At 33.0% G+C, this 16,312-nt stretch overlaps 1 protein-coding gene across 7 annotated transcripts in view; it reads right to left on the bottom strand.

Annotated features, from left to right (window-relative positions):
• The window catches only part of Mvl (solute carrier family member malvolio), a 188,118-nt gene that overhangs the window by 49,736 nt on the left and 122,070 nt on the right, over positions 1–16,312 (bottom strand). For all 7 annotated transcript variants that reach the window (XM_075354613.1, XM_075354885.1, XM_075354680.1 and 4 more), the window contains 3 exons: positions 15,910–16,136; positions 11,205–11,343; positions 3,846–3,992 (listed from right to left, as the gene is read on the bottom strand). In XM_075354613.1, coding sequence (XP_075210728.1) covers positions 3,846–3,992; positions 11,205–11,343; positions 15,910–16,136 — 513 coding nt within the window. The remainder of the gene's footprint in view (positions 1–3,845; positions 3,993–11,204; positions 11,344–15,909; positions 16,137–16,312) is intronic.

Consider the following 16,312-nt stretch of genomic DNA (forward strand, 5'->3'; position numbering starts at 1 on the left):
TATTATTATTATCGTTATTGTCTGATTTTACTTATGCTCCGAAGCTAATAAACTGTAATTATATAAACATATTTAATTGTCAGTTTCTCAATATCCTTATCAAGCCACAAACATGTGAGAATACTACTATAAAAAATTTGATTATTGTAGTAACAAGTGTTGTAATAATTATTAAATCATCAAATGCAGTTAAAAAAAGCCACAACACAAATAAAATCATAGCTCTTAGAGAAATACTTTCAATCTCATCATAATTAATTACAAACATTCGTACACATTAAAAAAAATCTCACTGTTAAAATATCAACTGGATTGGTTTTGACCACTTTATATAATTTTTTTTACCATGTCAAATAATAAATGCCTGTTTAATCTTAAAAAATATGTACTCACTAAAATCAATCAATATTAACATTCATTATTCTTATAATCTCTCTATTTATTTTCAATAAAAGTTCTTTAGGTAATTAATGAAAATTTTCTGTTTAACTTATTTCCATATTACATTATTAGTAGTTACTGTACGATTATTCTTTACTGTGTACTTATACACTCTTGAAAAATTTCTTGCCATTTTTGGAGTCATTATACTTTTCTGAAAACATGTTATTGAATGACCCTAGTAGTATTCATTATGTATCCATCATTACTTATATTAATTACATTACATATATTATCATGTTCATTTTTTAAATAATTTCATAATAAATAATTAGCACATCATCAATATATAATGCATCTAAAATGAATATACTGGGTAGCAACTTAAAGCCAAACTGTTATTGACTAAACATGGTTATACGAGGGTTATTTTTTTTTCAAGGTCCGATTGGTCGCGAAATAAAAACCCGCGCAAAAATCAGATGAACCTTTGCGCATATGTGTTGCGCAGCGTCTCTAGTATGGTCTTCAATCACGCTGCCTCACTTCGTTTAGTTTTGAACACGCAGCTAGCACGTAAACATGTCTACAATAATAGCATCTCCCGCCAAGCGTGAAGTGCGTGCGGTAATTCAATTTCTTCAGGCTGAGGGGTGTAATGCAGCTGAAATTCTGACAAATAAGTAATGTGTATGGTGAAACTTCAATGAGTGATAGCAAAGTGCGACAATGGTGCAGGAACTTTAAAGCAGGACGTACAAGATGCTCATGACGCAGGCGGTCAGGGAAGGAAGCGAGTGTCAACCGATGATCTCGTTAAGCGAAAGGATGAGGCAATTCAAGAAAATCATCGGTTCACAATTTCTGTAATGAGTGATTAGTTTCCTGAAATTTCAAGGTCAGCTCTCTACACCATTGCGAGTGAGAGACTTCAGTACCACAAACTGTGTGCGAGATGGGTTCCCAAGATGATGTCCGACCAACACAAAACTGTGTTCATAACAAAGAAGCTTCTGCAGCGTTTTCGTTGGGAAGTGTTTGATCACCCACCATACAGGCCGGACTTGGCTCCATCCGATTTTTGCCTCTTTGCTCACATGAAATGCTGGCTAGGAGGACAACATTTTGGCACAGACATTGAGCTGCAGACCAGGATAGAAACATGGCTGAAAACACAGGCAGCTCCGTTCTATGATGAGGGTATTGGAAAGTTGGTACCACGCTACGACAAATGTCTAAATCAGAGTGGCGACCATGTAGAGAAATAGCGTAACTATGTAAGTACTTGTTACAAATAAAAAATTTTTTATTTTCACTGTGGTTTTAATTTCATGACCGATCAGACCTTGAAAAAAAAATAACCCTCGTATTTAACATGTGTACATGCGATAGGTAGAATTTTACGGATGGAATGAAAACATAAATTAAATCCTTAAATTTTAATTCATTTATAAATTTTATTTACATTAGCAACATTTACATCCTTACCATATTGTTACAAAAGGTGTTAGAAATGAGCGGCCTGCACAGTGACATACTTTTTTATCCAAGTGACATATTGAGTCACCTGACACTTTCAGTTCATAGTGTGGGGATTTGATTCATGAGCAATGAATTAAAATAGCCCTGAAGGAAAATATCGCAACTAGACAAATCTGGGGAATCTGGAGGCCTGCCCTCTGCTGACAGTTCATTCTTCTGTAAAAGTCACATGAACATGTACTAGTGAATCATTTGATGTGACATACTGCTCCATCTTGTTGAATAAAGCCACGTTATTTTTCATTGTTAACCAAGAGCAGAATTCTTCAGAACTTGTATGGTACACTTCTGTATTAACTGTTCTATCAAAAAATGGCGGCAAAAGATTACCAGAAACAGCACACCATGCACTGATATTTTCACTGTGCAATGGATGCTCAGACATTCAGAGAGGATTTTCAGTCATCTGATACTTGGTGTTGTGCAAATTAACATGGCATGATAAATGAAACCATGCCACATCAGACATGAAATACAGTATTAGGCCTATCTGACCACTGACGATGTTTAAAAGAATCCATACACAATAATTAAGACGATTCAATTTGTCTGTTCTCTTAAGCTGTTGCTCAGTTGTTACATGATATGGTTTCAAAATTTAATTCATTTACAATCTTACAACAAGATGTGTATTTTACACTGCTTAGTTGTGGTAACTTACATAAATTATTTCAAATGGCAGAAATTCGACTTTGAATATCAGCTATGGCCTCTGGAGTCCTACAGCAGGTTCCCTTTTTCATTTTATGTTTGAAACCAATTCTGTTGTACACTCAGTTTTTAAATCAATATACAGATTTAAAAACATCATATTTTGATTGATTTTTGTCAGCTACTCTTTGCTGACATACTATCATTTGGAAATTTTTTGGCAAATATTTTATGCATTTCTTGGAAGGATCCAAAATGTTTCACAATAGGAACCATTTTCTCAATAGGAAAAATTTTCACAATCAGAACCATTTTTCATTTAGAAAAACACAACTGCGAAGAAGATCAGTATACTGCACTGAAGCAGAAACAATTTACAACTGACACCAATAAACAAAATAAGTAAATATACAACCAATAGTGGTGTTAAAAGTAGCAGCGTTAAAAGGTGACCTCAAATAACTACAATTTGAGTTGGCTCAGTTTGATTTTAAATGAATCACCTGAAATATAAAAGAAGACGTTAAAACCTTCAGTTTAATTTATTGGAAATGCTTTATTTCTGAGTTTTGACTACTGAAAAATTACGACTGATTCCAGTTACAATGACAAAATGAGACTATACAGAAATTACTGACACACAAACTACAGTTTTTAAAAACATTATATGATCTGAAAAATTTTTTAAATAATTCCATAACTATATCCCCCAGAAGTTTCTGAAGAAAATGTTGTAAAGCCCAAAAAATTGTAACAGGAAAACACATTTTTAGGTTCAACGTAAATCTTTTTTTGTTAATTTGGTAGTGATCAAATGAAACTTTTTAACAAAATTTGCAGAAAATTTAATTTTGTGAAAACCGATGTAAGTAAATTCAACTGAAAGCAAATTAAAGTTTAAGAAATTTAAGTTAACTTAAAACGACACATCAAAAATGTGGTAAAAATGTTTTAATTTTAAAACAAAATTAAAATATTTTTGATTTTTAAAATTATAAAATAAATATTAACTACTTAAAATAAATAAGAAAGAATTAAAAATGAAACAAAAAATAGGAATTGATTTGTATTCAAAATTAAATTCTGAAAATTAGATTACAGTATTTAATTATATATCTGTGGTATACAAATCTTTTAAGCAGCAGCATACAGAGAAATGGAAATCACAATAAGGGGTTGTGTAAAGGGAACCATAAACTGAAAAATCAGTTAAAAAAAAAAAATGAAAACATCAAATAACAATATAATCCAAAAATAATAGGAAATTATACCTTTACAAGGCCAGAATGTAGATAAAGATTATGTGGCATTATCACAGCACCAACAATACCAACTGCCTGCAGTAGTATTGTACTATCACACCTGGGTATGAACATTCCTTTAAAAAGTTCTAATTTATCTGGGTTTACCACACCAAACTGAAACAAAAACAACACAAATTTAAACACAAAACTCATACAATTTCTTGAAGCATCCCATAATGCATAAACTGATTCTATACAGTATAAAAGCAGGGCAGATATTTTTAGGTAATTTGGAAATTCACTCCTACAGAACAGACATCACAGACATAATTAGTAATTCCAGTGAGAATGCTTTCATCAAATATACACACATCACAATAACTTTTCTTAGAGTAACAATGCTACTGCATTTACTGAAACATGGTAGAGTAAGTGTAATTTGATAAAATCCACATGAGACATTTTTAATGCAATTTTAATGAATTTTTAAATGGTAGAAAACTTTTGTTTTTAATAAGGAGTAATTTAATAATATATAAAATAAATATACAACTATTTGGACAGAAAATAAGTTCAAACAACGGTGTATATACGAGGTGCGACAATAAAGTAATAAGACTGATTTTTCTTCGCAAGATGTGGCAACCCTGCAGCTTGCGTAGGCACACCATCTTTTTGACCTTGGTCTATAAGCTACTTCTAGTCCAAGCAGCACATTGATGCAACTGCTCAGTCGTGAGTTGTGCTGTAATAAGTGAACACGTGTTTGTGTCTCTCGTCACAGAAATGAAACCGCAAAATATTGCGCAATGGTATGCCATTTCCTTTTGCGTTAAATCAGGTGAAAACACGACGACAACTTACGGTAAGCTTCAGAAGGTTATGTCAAGAGCTCAAGTTTTTCGGTGGCATAAAATTTTTAGTGAAGGCAGAACGAATGTTGAAGATGAAGACCGCAGTGGACGACCATCAACCTCATGGACAGATGTCAACTTGACCAGGGTGCGTGAAATCGTACGATCTGATCGAAGATTATCTGTGAAAATGAAGAACTCAACATCGATCGAGAAACGGTTCATCTCATACTAACTGAAGATCTTGGTATGAGAAAGATTTGTGCAAAAATGATCCCCAAAAATCTCACACAACAACAGTGAGAACCTCGAAAAAATGTGGCAGCCGATCTGTTAGAGCAAATGGAAATCAATCCAGATTTGTTGAGCCGTGTTATCACTGGTGATCAAGGTTGGTTTTTTCAATACGATCCAGAGACAAAACGCCAAAGTTCGCAACAGCGTTCAAAGGGATCACCCAGAACAAAAAAAGCTCGCATGTCAAAGTCAAAATTGAAAGGCATGCTTGTGTGCTTCTTCGATTCCAAGGGAATTGTTCATAAAGAGCGGGTGCCTCCTGTACAAACAGTTAACCAATATTTCTACAAAGAAATTTTAGAAAGACTTCGTAAATGAGTTCTTCGTGTCCGTGCCGACATTGCTGATAATTGGATTCTGCATTATGATAATACGCCATTCCATGCTGCTGTCAGTACAGCAATTTTTAACCTCAAAACAAATTTCAGTACCACCGCAGCCACCTTATTCACCAGATATCGCTCCTTGCGACGTTTTTCTATTTCCAAGAGTCAAAATGGCGGTCAAAGGACACCATTTTCAAACAACACAAGATGTCCAAAAAGCTGTGACGAGGGTCTCGGAGGATATTACAGAAGATAAGTTCCAGAAATGTTACCGTCAATGGCAGAAGCGCTGGAATAAGTGTGTGCAATCAGAGGGGAACTACTTTGAAGGAGACAACACTAAACATGACTAAAACGGTAAGCAACATTTTTTTTCACATCAGTCTCATTACTTTATTGTCGCACCTCGTATAACTGAAAATGTAACAAAATCCTCCTAAACATACTAGCACCTAGTATTTTTTACAAATAATAATAATAAATCAGGCTTTGGTTTTGAGCTCTTGGCAGAATCTTTTGTTATAAATTGTTAATATTACATGATTAACTTAAACCATTTAGATGATTATTTACTGTTACAACTACAGGCTGATACCAAATTAGAAAATAATCAATCTGTTTGATGAAAAATGGATTTTTAGCATGTAGAAAATGCAAGCCAAATATCAATTTAGAGCCAGAACCAGAAAAAAGTTATTTTAATCTATTAGAGGAATGGGGAAACAATTGTGAAAATGTTATTTAAAAGTACACGATTATAATAAAGTTTTAATGCAGATGTAGGAAAAAATTCTCAAAGGAGCATTACTTTTATTTTCAAAAATGAAATATGTGTTACTTTTGTACATTGGGATAATTTAATTTAATTTATACAGTTCGGATTTTGAGCATTTTAATTTAATTTGTACATTGGGATAAGTATTGTAGTTGATGCTAAAATCATAGTAGTTTAGTTTGAAAACAGGTTGGATTCTGTTATACAGTTTCCCACTTGGCAGTTTTTTGCTTTTATTTTATTAAATAATATTGCAATCAATACATTAATATATTACATAAGATAACGCCAAATTTATAAAAGTTGTGGTCAGTATATATTGCCTAAATAATTAATCTCAACATCCTTCTACGATCTCTACAGGAATAAGCTTCTTGACCAATTGATAAGTGATCCTACTTCACTCCTCCAATCATTGCTCGTATTCAAAATTTATTTTCTATTCTTGAACTAGAACAAAATATTTACTAAGGTAATTATTTATTAGTATATTTTCTTTCATGGAAACTGCTGTTATTTATTAAGTTGCTGCCTTGAGTTAACTTGCTTAAAGGAAACAAATTTAATATTCTACTACGAGTTTTCCAAAATTCTCAGCCAATTGAATTCAAGTGAAGCGTTTTATATTTCTGAATCTAAACAAGGTGTGTACTGTGATCAATAATAGTGTTTACATGATAGGTCTGTCTCAATGGACTCGATATATTAACTACTTAACTAAGTGCCACATGAATGATCTTACATCACATCATGGATAAATGCTAGAGTGTGAAGTGTTTCGATCACTATTAGACATATTTATGATACATCCAATATTGGGTTCAAAACACACAGGTCCACATATTTGTAAATTCAAAACTATGTTGGAGAAAAATAGAAGAAATACCAGTATAGTGCAGAATATATTAAATACGGATTTATCAAAAATCCCATAATCCATCATCACCAATGTGTCTTATTTATCAAAAAAACTTTTTCTAATGATGTAATGAAGCCTTCAAGGCTACATCCCAACCCCATAGGGGAAGATACCCGCCTTGTGACAATTTGGTAGCCACCCCCCACCCACCATTCATAGCCATGATTTGCTTTAATGGGATTTTCCATGCAACAAGATCATTTTAATAAAATGCACTCAGATAAGGAAGACAAAGGTGTGGCCTATTTTCAAGACCTGGAAAAGAAGTACGTAGCTCAGCTAATTACATCAAAACTTTTTTCAGTGCTTCCAAGCAAGACGATGATGAACTTGAGCTTCGTACAACATCTCATTGTTAATTGCTAAAACAGGCAAACCACACTATTGGGGAAGATGTAATTTTACTGGCAGTAAAAGAAGTAATAACCACTGTGCTCATAAACCAACAGCAGATATTATCTGAAAAATTCCTTTCAGCAAAAGTTCTGTGCAAAGACGAATTGATGAGATAGCTGAAAACACTGGAAGAATCATTATGCAATAATTTGAAGACTTGCCAATTTTCAATTCAGTTGGATGAGTCCACTTTACCAACTAATGAAGCACTGTTGTTATCATACATGAGGTTTATCAAAGATGAGAAAGTACGTCAAGAACTATTATTTGCTAGAAATTTAGAGACAGATGCAAAGGGAAACCATATATAATACACTGGAAGCATTTTGTGACAAGGAAACTCTTTTGAAGAATATTATGTCAATTGCTGCTGATGGCATTTCAGCTATGACAGGGAGTCACAAAGGCTTCATAGTATACTTAAAAAATATAGTTCCAGACATCCTTGCTGTTCTTTGCCTTATTCATCGTCAACATCTAGTTGCAAGAAACCTGAGTAAATGCCCGCATACATCACTGCAGTATGTTATCAGAGCAGTTAATAAAATCAGAAGCACTTATTACATGACAGATTATTGTCAGCTTTGCATTGCCAATAATGACGATTTCAACCACTTACTGCTTCACACAGAAGTGCATTAGCTATCAAAAGGTACTTGTCTGACTCAGTTTTACAATCTGTTTGACTCTGTAATAGAGTTCCTGGAAAACACAGAGTTGCACGACAACCTCATTACATTAAAGAATGATACTGTGTATTTGACAGACCTACATAAATTGTTTAATGGTGTTAATCTCCAGCTTCAAGGCGACAAGTTGAATTTGATTAAAACAAAATGTTGTTGCTGCTTTGGTAGCCAAACTGCTATTACACAAGAGAAATACTGGCAGACACGAATTTAATAACTTCCCTAATTTATCAGCAGAATCCTTCAACAATGACTTGCTTGTTTACTGCCAATGCTTGGAGAACCTCCATGGTGATTTCAAAGAACAATTCCAGGACGTTTTAAATATGGACATACTAGGCTGAGTGTTGGATCCTTTTTAAAATGTCAACATAGCAGTATAATCCCAGTTAGAAGAACAACTTATAGAACTGACAACAAATGAAGAAATAAAAATAAAATTCAAGAATGGCTACCAAGAATTTTGGCTGTAAAAGCCAATTCTGCAACTGTACCCTAGATTATGGTCAATTGTTCAATGATTTCTGATAACATTCCCATCTTCGTATTTGTCTGAACATGGATTTAGTGCTGTAGCAATATTGCTAACCAAAAAGAGAAATTGGCTGCATGTTACCTGAATGCGGCGACTTATGGCTGTCTGTAAGTAAATTCTATTCTGATATTAACAAACTCATTAAAGCACAACAGATCATTTTTCAATTGAAAGCTTTGTATTAATTATTGTATTGTTATATTGAATATGCTATCACTATTGTTGTTATATAATTATATGGATACAATTGTAATTTTTTTGAAAACAATTTCAATAAAAATACTTCCAAGTGTGATTAAATATGCATTTTAATTGCTCTCATTTTAAATATAAGTTTCAACTCAGAAATAGGATATGCCATATTTAAAAACAATAATTGCAATTGCTGTTTTTAAGTTGCACTCTTAAACTCAGAAATAGGATATGCCATATTTAAAAACAATAATTGCAATTGCTGTTTTTAAGAGTGCATCTTAAAAACAGCAATTACAATTATTTTTAACAGATGGTAAGTTTAAAAATTCTGGGGATGCTAGAAAATTTTTGATTCTCAATGTGGGTGGTGGGCAAAAAATTTGAAATTCAATGATTTAGAGAACATTTATTTGGAGAATACTTTAATAAATATATAAAAATGGAAAAACCAGGTAACGTAATTTAACAGTTTGGTTAACATTAAACTTTATTTAATAATATTGTAAGTAAAATTAACCTATTCAAAAGGATAGTCAAGCTAACTGATGACAAATTCTCTGATAACAACAATCATAACTTATTCAATCTGCTAGTAATCACTAATTTATAAAGATATGCATGTAATTAATTGTATTAAATAATATGATTTATTTTAAAATGTAGAATATGTATACATGATTTTATCATAGGATGCACAGAGGTAATATTAAAATAATATTTTATTCATAGTTTATGTCACGCAATAAAAAAAGAAATATATAATTAAAATATCAAAATTGCCTTCAACTCAAAGTTTAAATAAAAATCAATTTAAATACAAATTTTATATCATTCTATGGAGAAAAAAAATTGATTAATTTGTATGGGTCCATTTTTAATATAAACAAAACTAGTAAAGATATTGTCAAAAAAAGTTTTTTATTTCACACTTTATACTTTTTGCTACTTTTCTACAGAGTTACCTTGTTTGTTTAAACATTTAAACAAACAGTTTAAATGAAGACAACCAGTTTTCAACCGTTGTTTTCACTTCTTCATCGGTGTCAAACTGCTGACCGCTAAGAAACTCCTTCAGGTAGCAGAACAGGTGGTAATTGACACAAGGTCCATTGACACATGGTCCACAAGGTGGTCCATTTGCTCCCATCCAAAAGATCTGATTAATTCTAGAGTTTGAGCATCAGAATGTGGTCATGCATTGTCATACAGCAACAAAACTCCAGATGACAGTTGGCCACATCGCTTATTCTGCATGGCATGCTGAATCTTCATCAAGGTCTCACAGTATGCAGTTGAGTTTATTAACATGACACCATGTCTATCCCAAAACATAGTTGCCAGAATCTTGCATGCTGACATTGTTTGCCTTTCACTTTGACTGGAGATGTTATGTCGCCATTCCATTGACTGGCACTTTGATGGTGGACTGATGTGAGAAACCTACATCCCCTGTGACAATGTGGCCAAAAGTTCATCTCCTTCCTCACTGTATCGAGTCAAAAATGTAAAGCACTCGTCATTCTCCTTTACTGATGTTCTTCAGAAAGCAGCGTGGGAACCCATTGTGAGCACAGGTATTTGAACTGCAAGATTTCAGAAATGATTTTGTATAGCACTGACCTTGAAACTGAAGGAATATCAATGACAAAGTGGAAATCATGAATCGCCGGTCTTTACAAATTTTTACATCAACTTTGCGCAACAAATTGTCTGTGATTACAGAAGGCTGGCCCGATTGCGGTTTATTATGGACACTGTCCCTCCTGACCTTGAACAGTGTTACCCATTTATGCCACTCATTGAATAATGCCCATAAACCTCACATAACTGGAGATGAATGTCTACTGTTGACACATTCCTAGCAGTTAAAATCGAATCACAGGTTATATTTCACAAACAGCAGATGCTCAATTATTTGAAACATTTCAGTTTCACAATATAAACCATACAGCGATGCTATGATTGCAATTGGTGTCTGCATTTGTGCAAGGCATGCCGAGAACTGGGGTGCATGCACATTTTGACAGCCACGCAAAATTTCAATATCTACAGCCAATCAGATCTTATTTAAAAATAGCCCTCATACTTAGTTCAATAGAAAATAGAAAAAGAAAAAAATCACTGTTCTTCAATTTGGAAATTTTGAAAATCTTGAGGAAGACAAGGAAACTTATATATGTGTGTGTAAAGTGGCTAAACTGTAAGTTATTATGATAACAATGAACATAAAACATTAAAATTATTTTCTTGCCACAGCTATAAAAATTTCAACCACAAGAGCTCTGTATCTAACCATTAATGTTATATTCTAATTATTTTTATTCTACTAAACATCAATCTACTGTACATCAATAGAAATATATATATATATATAAAAAGTAAAAAAAAAGGAGTACTCACTTCATATCCAAAAGATAGGGCCATTACAGTAATAAGAAAGGCAAATAGCAGTTCTAATTTACGAAGGCCATATTTATCCAGTAAAAGGAAAGTAAATGTATCAACTATGGTAATAAGAACACCAATCCATAATTTAATTCTGAAATTTAAAATATAACATTACTTAATAAAAAAGAAAGGACTGATGAAATCCTCAAAATGTAACTTAATTCTAAATTCAAACCAATAAGAAAGTGAATTAAAAAATAGATATGTCATGTATCTGTATCACTGAATAATGAATTTCAAAAACCTTACTTAGAATATAAACTTAATGACTTTTTTATTTTAAAAATTTACTTAACTATGTAACCAAGTGAACAGGATGAGAAATTACAATTTAAGGAAAATTTTATTAATTTCATATAATTAGAAGATATTAAATTTCAATTAGTATAATGAAATAAAAGGTAAGTTCAAAACAAAGCATAACAGACTACGTATAAAACTGCAGTAGAAAGACTACTATGAAGAGGAGCTGATGTAACAAAACATAAACTACATTAGAAAAACTCGAAAACACTAAACGCTTGAAAAGTTTGTGCTCATGAAAGTACTTTTGCAGGATTCTGCATTTTCAGTCATGATAAACATTACACATTCTCTCTTTGGTTTTATTACTGCCAGTCTGTTATAGTTGTTCTGACTTAATATGTATTCATTTTGCAGAAATATGTCTCTTTGATCTGGCAATGAGCTTCTAATAGTTAATATATTAAAATTTTACCAGCTTGGCATTATCAGAAATCTGTAGTTCAATTTCCCTAAACTGGTTTTGTTAAAATTAATTCAGATGTTCTTGAATGATAAGAAAAACATTACAAATTTAGATAATGGACTTATTTGAAAATAAGTGAAAAATTCAAAACTAAATATTGTGCAATGTATTGACAAAATTATAACTGTCTACGCATTAGGTGCTTCTTCTTATTAAAATCATGTTTGATCTCATTATAAATATAATAACATCAATCTAATATACTTCCAAATCTTCAAGCATATACAACGTGTGGCAGAAAAGTAATGAGACTGGGAATGATGCAGGCTCCCTCTTCACATAGTTTGTATGTCAGCCACTACCAGATGCTCAGTAAATGTTTCAACCTTGTGCGGTTGAAACATCAATGCACACATTGCATGATGCATTTCACTATGTGACCCTACAGTGTGATAAGTGGAGTTGTGTTTTTGTAGTGTGTTATGAAAATGGAACAGTGAAATTTGGAGCAACGATGTGTCATCAAATTTTGTGTTAAACTTGGTGAATCTGTTAGTTTGATTAACAAAAAGTTGTAAATGAGCCTTGCGGAACTTTCCTTATCATGAGCACAAGTTTTTCAATGGCATAAAGCATTTTTGTCAGATCAGGAAGCAGTGGAAGATGAATCTTGACCGGGGAGGCCTTCAACATCAAAACTCAGGAAAATGTGAAAAGAGTGAGGGCTCTTGTGAGGTCAGATTGTCAACAGTGAGACTGATTGATGTGTATGTGAAATTTTAATTGTTTTACCCATCATCAGATTTTGAGTCAAGATTTGGGCATGAGAAAAGTGTATGCTAAGTTGGTGTCAAAAAACCTTTCCATTGAACAAAAAGACAATTGGAAGAATGTGTGCCTTGACAGAATGGAAAATTGACCAGGTTTCTTCAGTTGTGTATTACTGGTGATGAATCATAGAGTTTTGATTGTGATTCAGAAACAAAACATCAAAATCAAGAATGGAATGCCATTCCTGATTTTGATGTTTTGATGACACTTTTACTCATTAAAGAAAGCTTGAATGGGCAAATCAAAAATCAAGTCCATGCTGATTGATTTTTTTGACAGAGGGGGATTGCTTATACAATATTTATGCACCAAGAATAAATTCAACCAAAGTTTTTATAAAGTCCTTAAAATCTCAGAAAAGGGGCAATTCATGACAGAGCGAACATTTTGAACATTTGGATGCTCCACCATGACAACACCATCTCCCATCAACCAGTTTTTGACGGAAAAAGGATTTCCAGTGGTTCCTTAGTGGATTTCTGTAATTTCCAGTGTTCAGTGATAAAGGACGTCATTTTGGTACTTTTGAAAACATCCAAAGGAGCAGAGCATAACCAAGAAGCTGATGGCAATTCCAGTTGAAGCCTTCCAGCATTCTTACAAAGAAAGGAAAAGATGCCTCCACTGATGTAAAGCTGTCCAATGGAAACTACTTTCAAATGATAACATTAATGTATAAAATTAAAATAAATTTAAAAAAAAAAATTAGTGTCATTACTTTTCTGCCACACCTTATGTGAATATATATATATATATACAGATTATTTCAAAGAAACGGGAAATTTTGAAAGTTGTTTGGTAGCCGTGGGCGATTGGTACCACTTGATGAGTGGCACCAGTCCCACTAACCTAACCTGCCATTTAGTTGTCATGGATTCTTGGAGTGGTGCGCAACGTGCATTTGCTATCAAAGCGTTTTACAAAAACAATAACAGTGTGGAGGGAGCGCGTAGAGAATTTCGCCGTCATTTTAATATGGGACGGCACGACCGTGTTCCATCAGCACATGCAATTAAAACATGGATATCTAATTTTGAGGAAACCGGTTCAGCAATGAAAAAGAAACCTCCAGGCCGTGAGCAAACCGTCCGTACACCACAGAATGTTCAAGCTTTACAAGATGCTGTCACACGAAGTCCACATCGGTCAATCCGTCTCTCAGCATCTTTACAATCGCATAGTTGAAGCGTTCGAAGAATGTTAGTGAAGGACTTGCAATACCATCCATACAAGTTGCAGATCGTCCAGGAACTGAAACCGAACGATGCAGTTGTGCGAGCACAATTCTGTAATGTAATGCTTCAGAAGACAAATGATAACGAAGAGTTTGTTTACGAACTGTGGATGTCAGACAAAGCGCATTTCCACCTCACTGGATTTGTTAACAAGCAAAATTTCAGATACTGGCCACAAGAAAACCCTACGCAGCTACACCAGCGTCTGTTGCACAGCCAGAAAGTGACCGTGTGGTATGCTATGTCATCTTACGGTGTTATAGGGCCTTATTTTTTTGAGGATGACAATGGTCTTGCGATTACAGTGACGTCGGCTCGTTACGTAGCCGTGCTTGAAACCTTTGTTGTGGAACAACAAAAGAGATTTCCACCGATTCTTAACACAGCCTGGTTTCAACAAGACGGAGCAACGTCACATACTGCACGAATATCGATGGCAGCTGTACGCCGATTGTTTGGACAATGTGTCATTTCACGAAATGGTGATATTAGATGGCCTCCCAGATCACCTGATTTCTCAGCTTGCGATTACTTTTTGTGTGGTCACCTTAAAAGCAAAGTGTTCCACAGTAGACCTGCTACAACGGAAGAACTAAAGGCAAAGATCCGAGAAGCAACTGCGGAAATTCCAATTGAGATGTTACGTCAAACCACGAACAATTTAACGAAGAGACTTCGTGAGTGTTTACGTAGAAGAGGAGGTCACCCGGAAGATGTCATCTTTAAAAAATAAACTAAAATGTATGTATCCTAAAATGGCAACATTTGTACAATTACAATAAATAAAATTTCATTTTCTAAAAAAAAAAAATTTTATTAACGTTATTTAATTTTTTAAATTTCCCGTTTCTTTGAATCACCTGTATATATATATATATATATATATATATGTGTGTGTGTGTATTACATGATGTAATTCTAACATCACCTAATTCTGTCTGTTTTCTAATTAAAGTATCTTTTCTTACAGCCTCTCAATCTTTTTCATGTTTTTTCCAATCCTGTCTGTCACTTTAGAGAAAGGCCATTTCTGATTTCTAGTCCATATTAGTTTAAAGTTAATTAAATTGTTTTAATTCATTTTCTTTGTGCACTTAACTTTTTATCTCCTACATGTAGATCGTTAAACTAGCTCTCTTTTGAACTTTATTTTTATATTCAATGTTCTCTTTCCTTTTACCTTGCCTTTTCCTAATTCATAGATGGAGTGATGGATTAGTTTCCCTCTCTTCTGCTAAACACCACAAAAAGGAATAGTAATATTCTCTCTACTCAATACATTCAGTGTCTAATTATATACAAATAATGCTTAACCTTTTCAGCAAAACAAATTTAGTAACGATGTTCACTGTTAAAAAAAAAGAAAGAGTAACCATTCCTATATTTAAGTGTATTATAAATTTTGAGGTTACTTCTGTTGTTCTTAAATTCTTGTATCTCAGTTTATTAATTTTTGAAGGGTTTTTTAAATAATATACATAAATTTTAGATATAGAATTGATATATATGTAACAGACAGTTTGAACAAAAACTGAAAATGACTGAACAATGGTGAAATCAAATACACACCAGATGTATAATTTACAGTTTTAATTAATTGGCAAACTATTTTACTGGTCTTATGCTGACATTTAGGCTAATATTCTAATTTAAGGGTATTTATATCATGGAATATACAATACATCCAGTGGCAGGAACATTTTCTAATTACTTCAAAGAGCGTAGAAATCAATTCAAAAATCTTTCATTCTTTTTCTTTTCATTTGCAGTCTTGTTAAAAAAATATATTTAACAATGTAATAAATCAACATTAAATTAAATTAATTTTCTATTATTACACAATTAATATTTCCATAATTATAAGAATTCACAGAATCCTTACTGTTTATTTGAAAGAAGATATAAAGCTATAGCAGTTCCAATGACTTCTTGCATGTCAGACCCAATAATAGCTACTTCCATCATTAACCAAAGGAAAAGGCGAGGATATTTCTTATACTGTCTGTAACACATTTCTGCTAAGTGAAGGCCAGTAACTACACCTAATCTTGCAGATAGCCTTTGCATCAGTAGACCAAGAACTGTAGATCCAAGTAAAACCCATAACAACTGATGAAAAAAAAAAAAACAAAATAAATAATTTGTAACAATCAATCCAATCATTGATAAATTATTAAAAAAATACAGCACAACATACAATTATATGCAGACAGAAAACATGTTTTTATCAACTCCCTTTTTTTATTATGTTCACAAATTATAGAAAAAAAACTCAGTTAGTAAAG

Source organism: Lycorma delicatula, chromosome 1 (assembly GCF_047948215.1).
Source record: "Lycorma delicatula isolate Av1 chromosome 1, ASM4794821v1, whole genome shotgun sequence".
Taxonomy (NCBI): domain Eukaryota; kingdom Metazoa; phylum Arthropoda; class Insecta; order Hemiptera; family Fulgoridae; genus Lycorma; species Lycorma delicatula.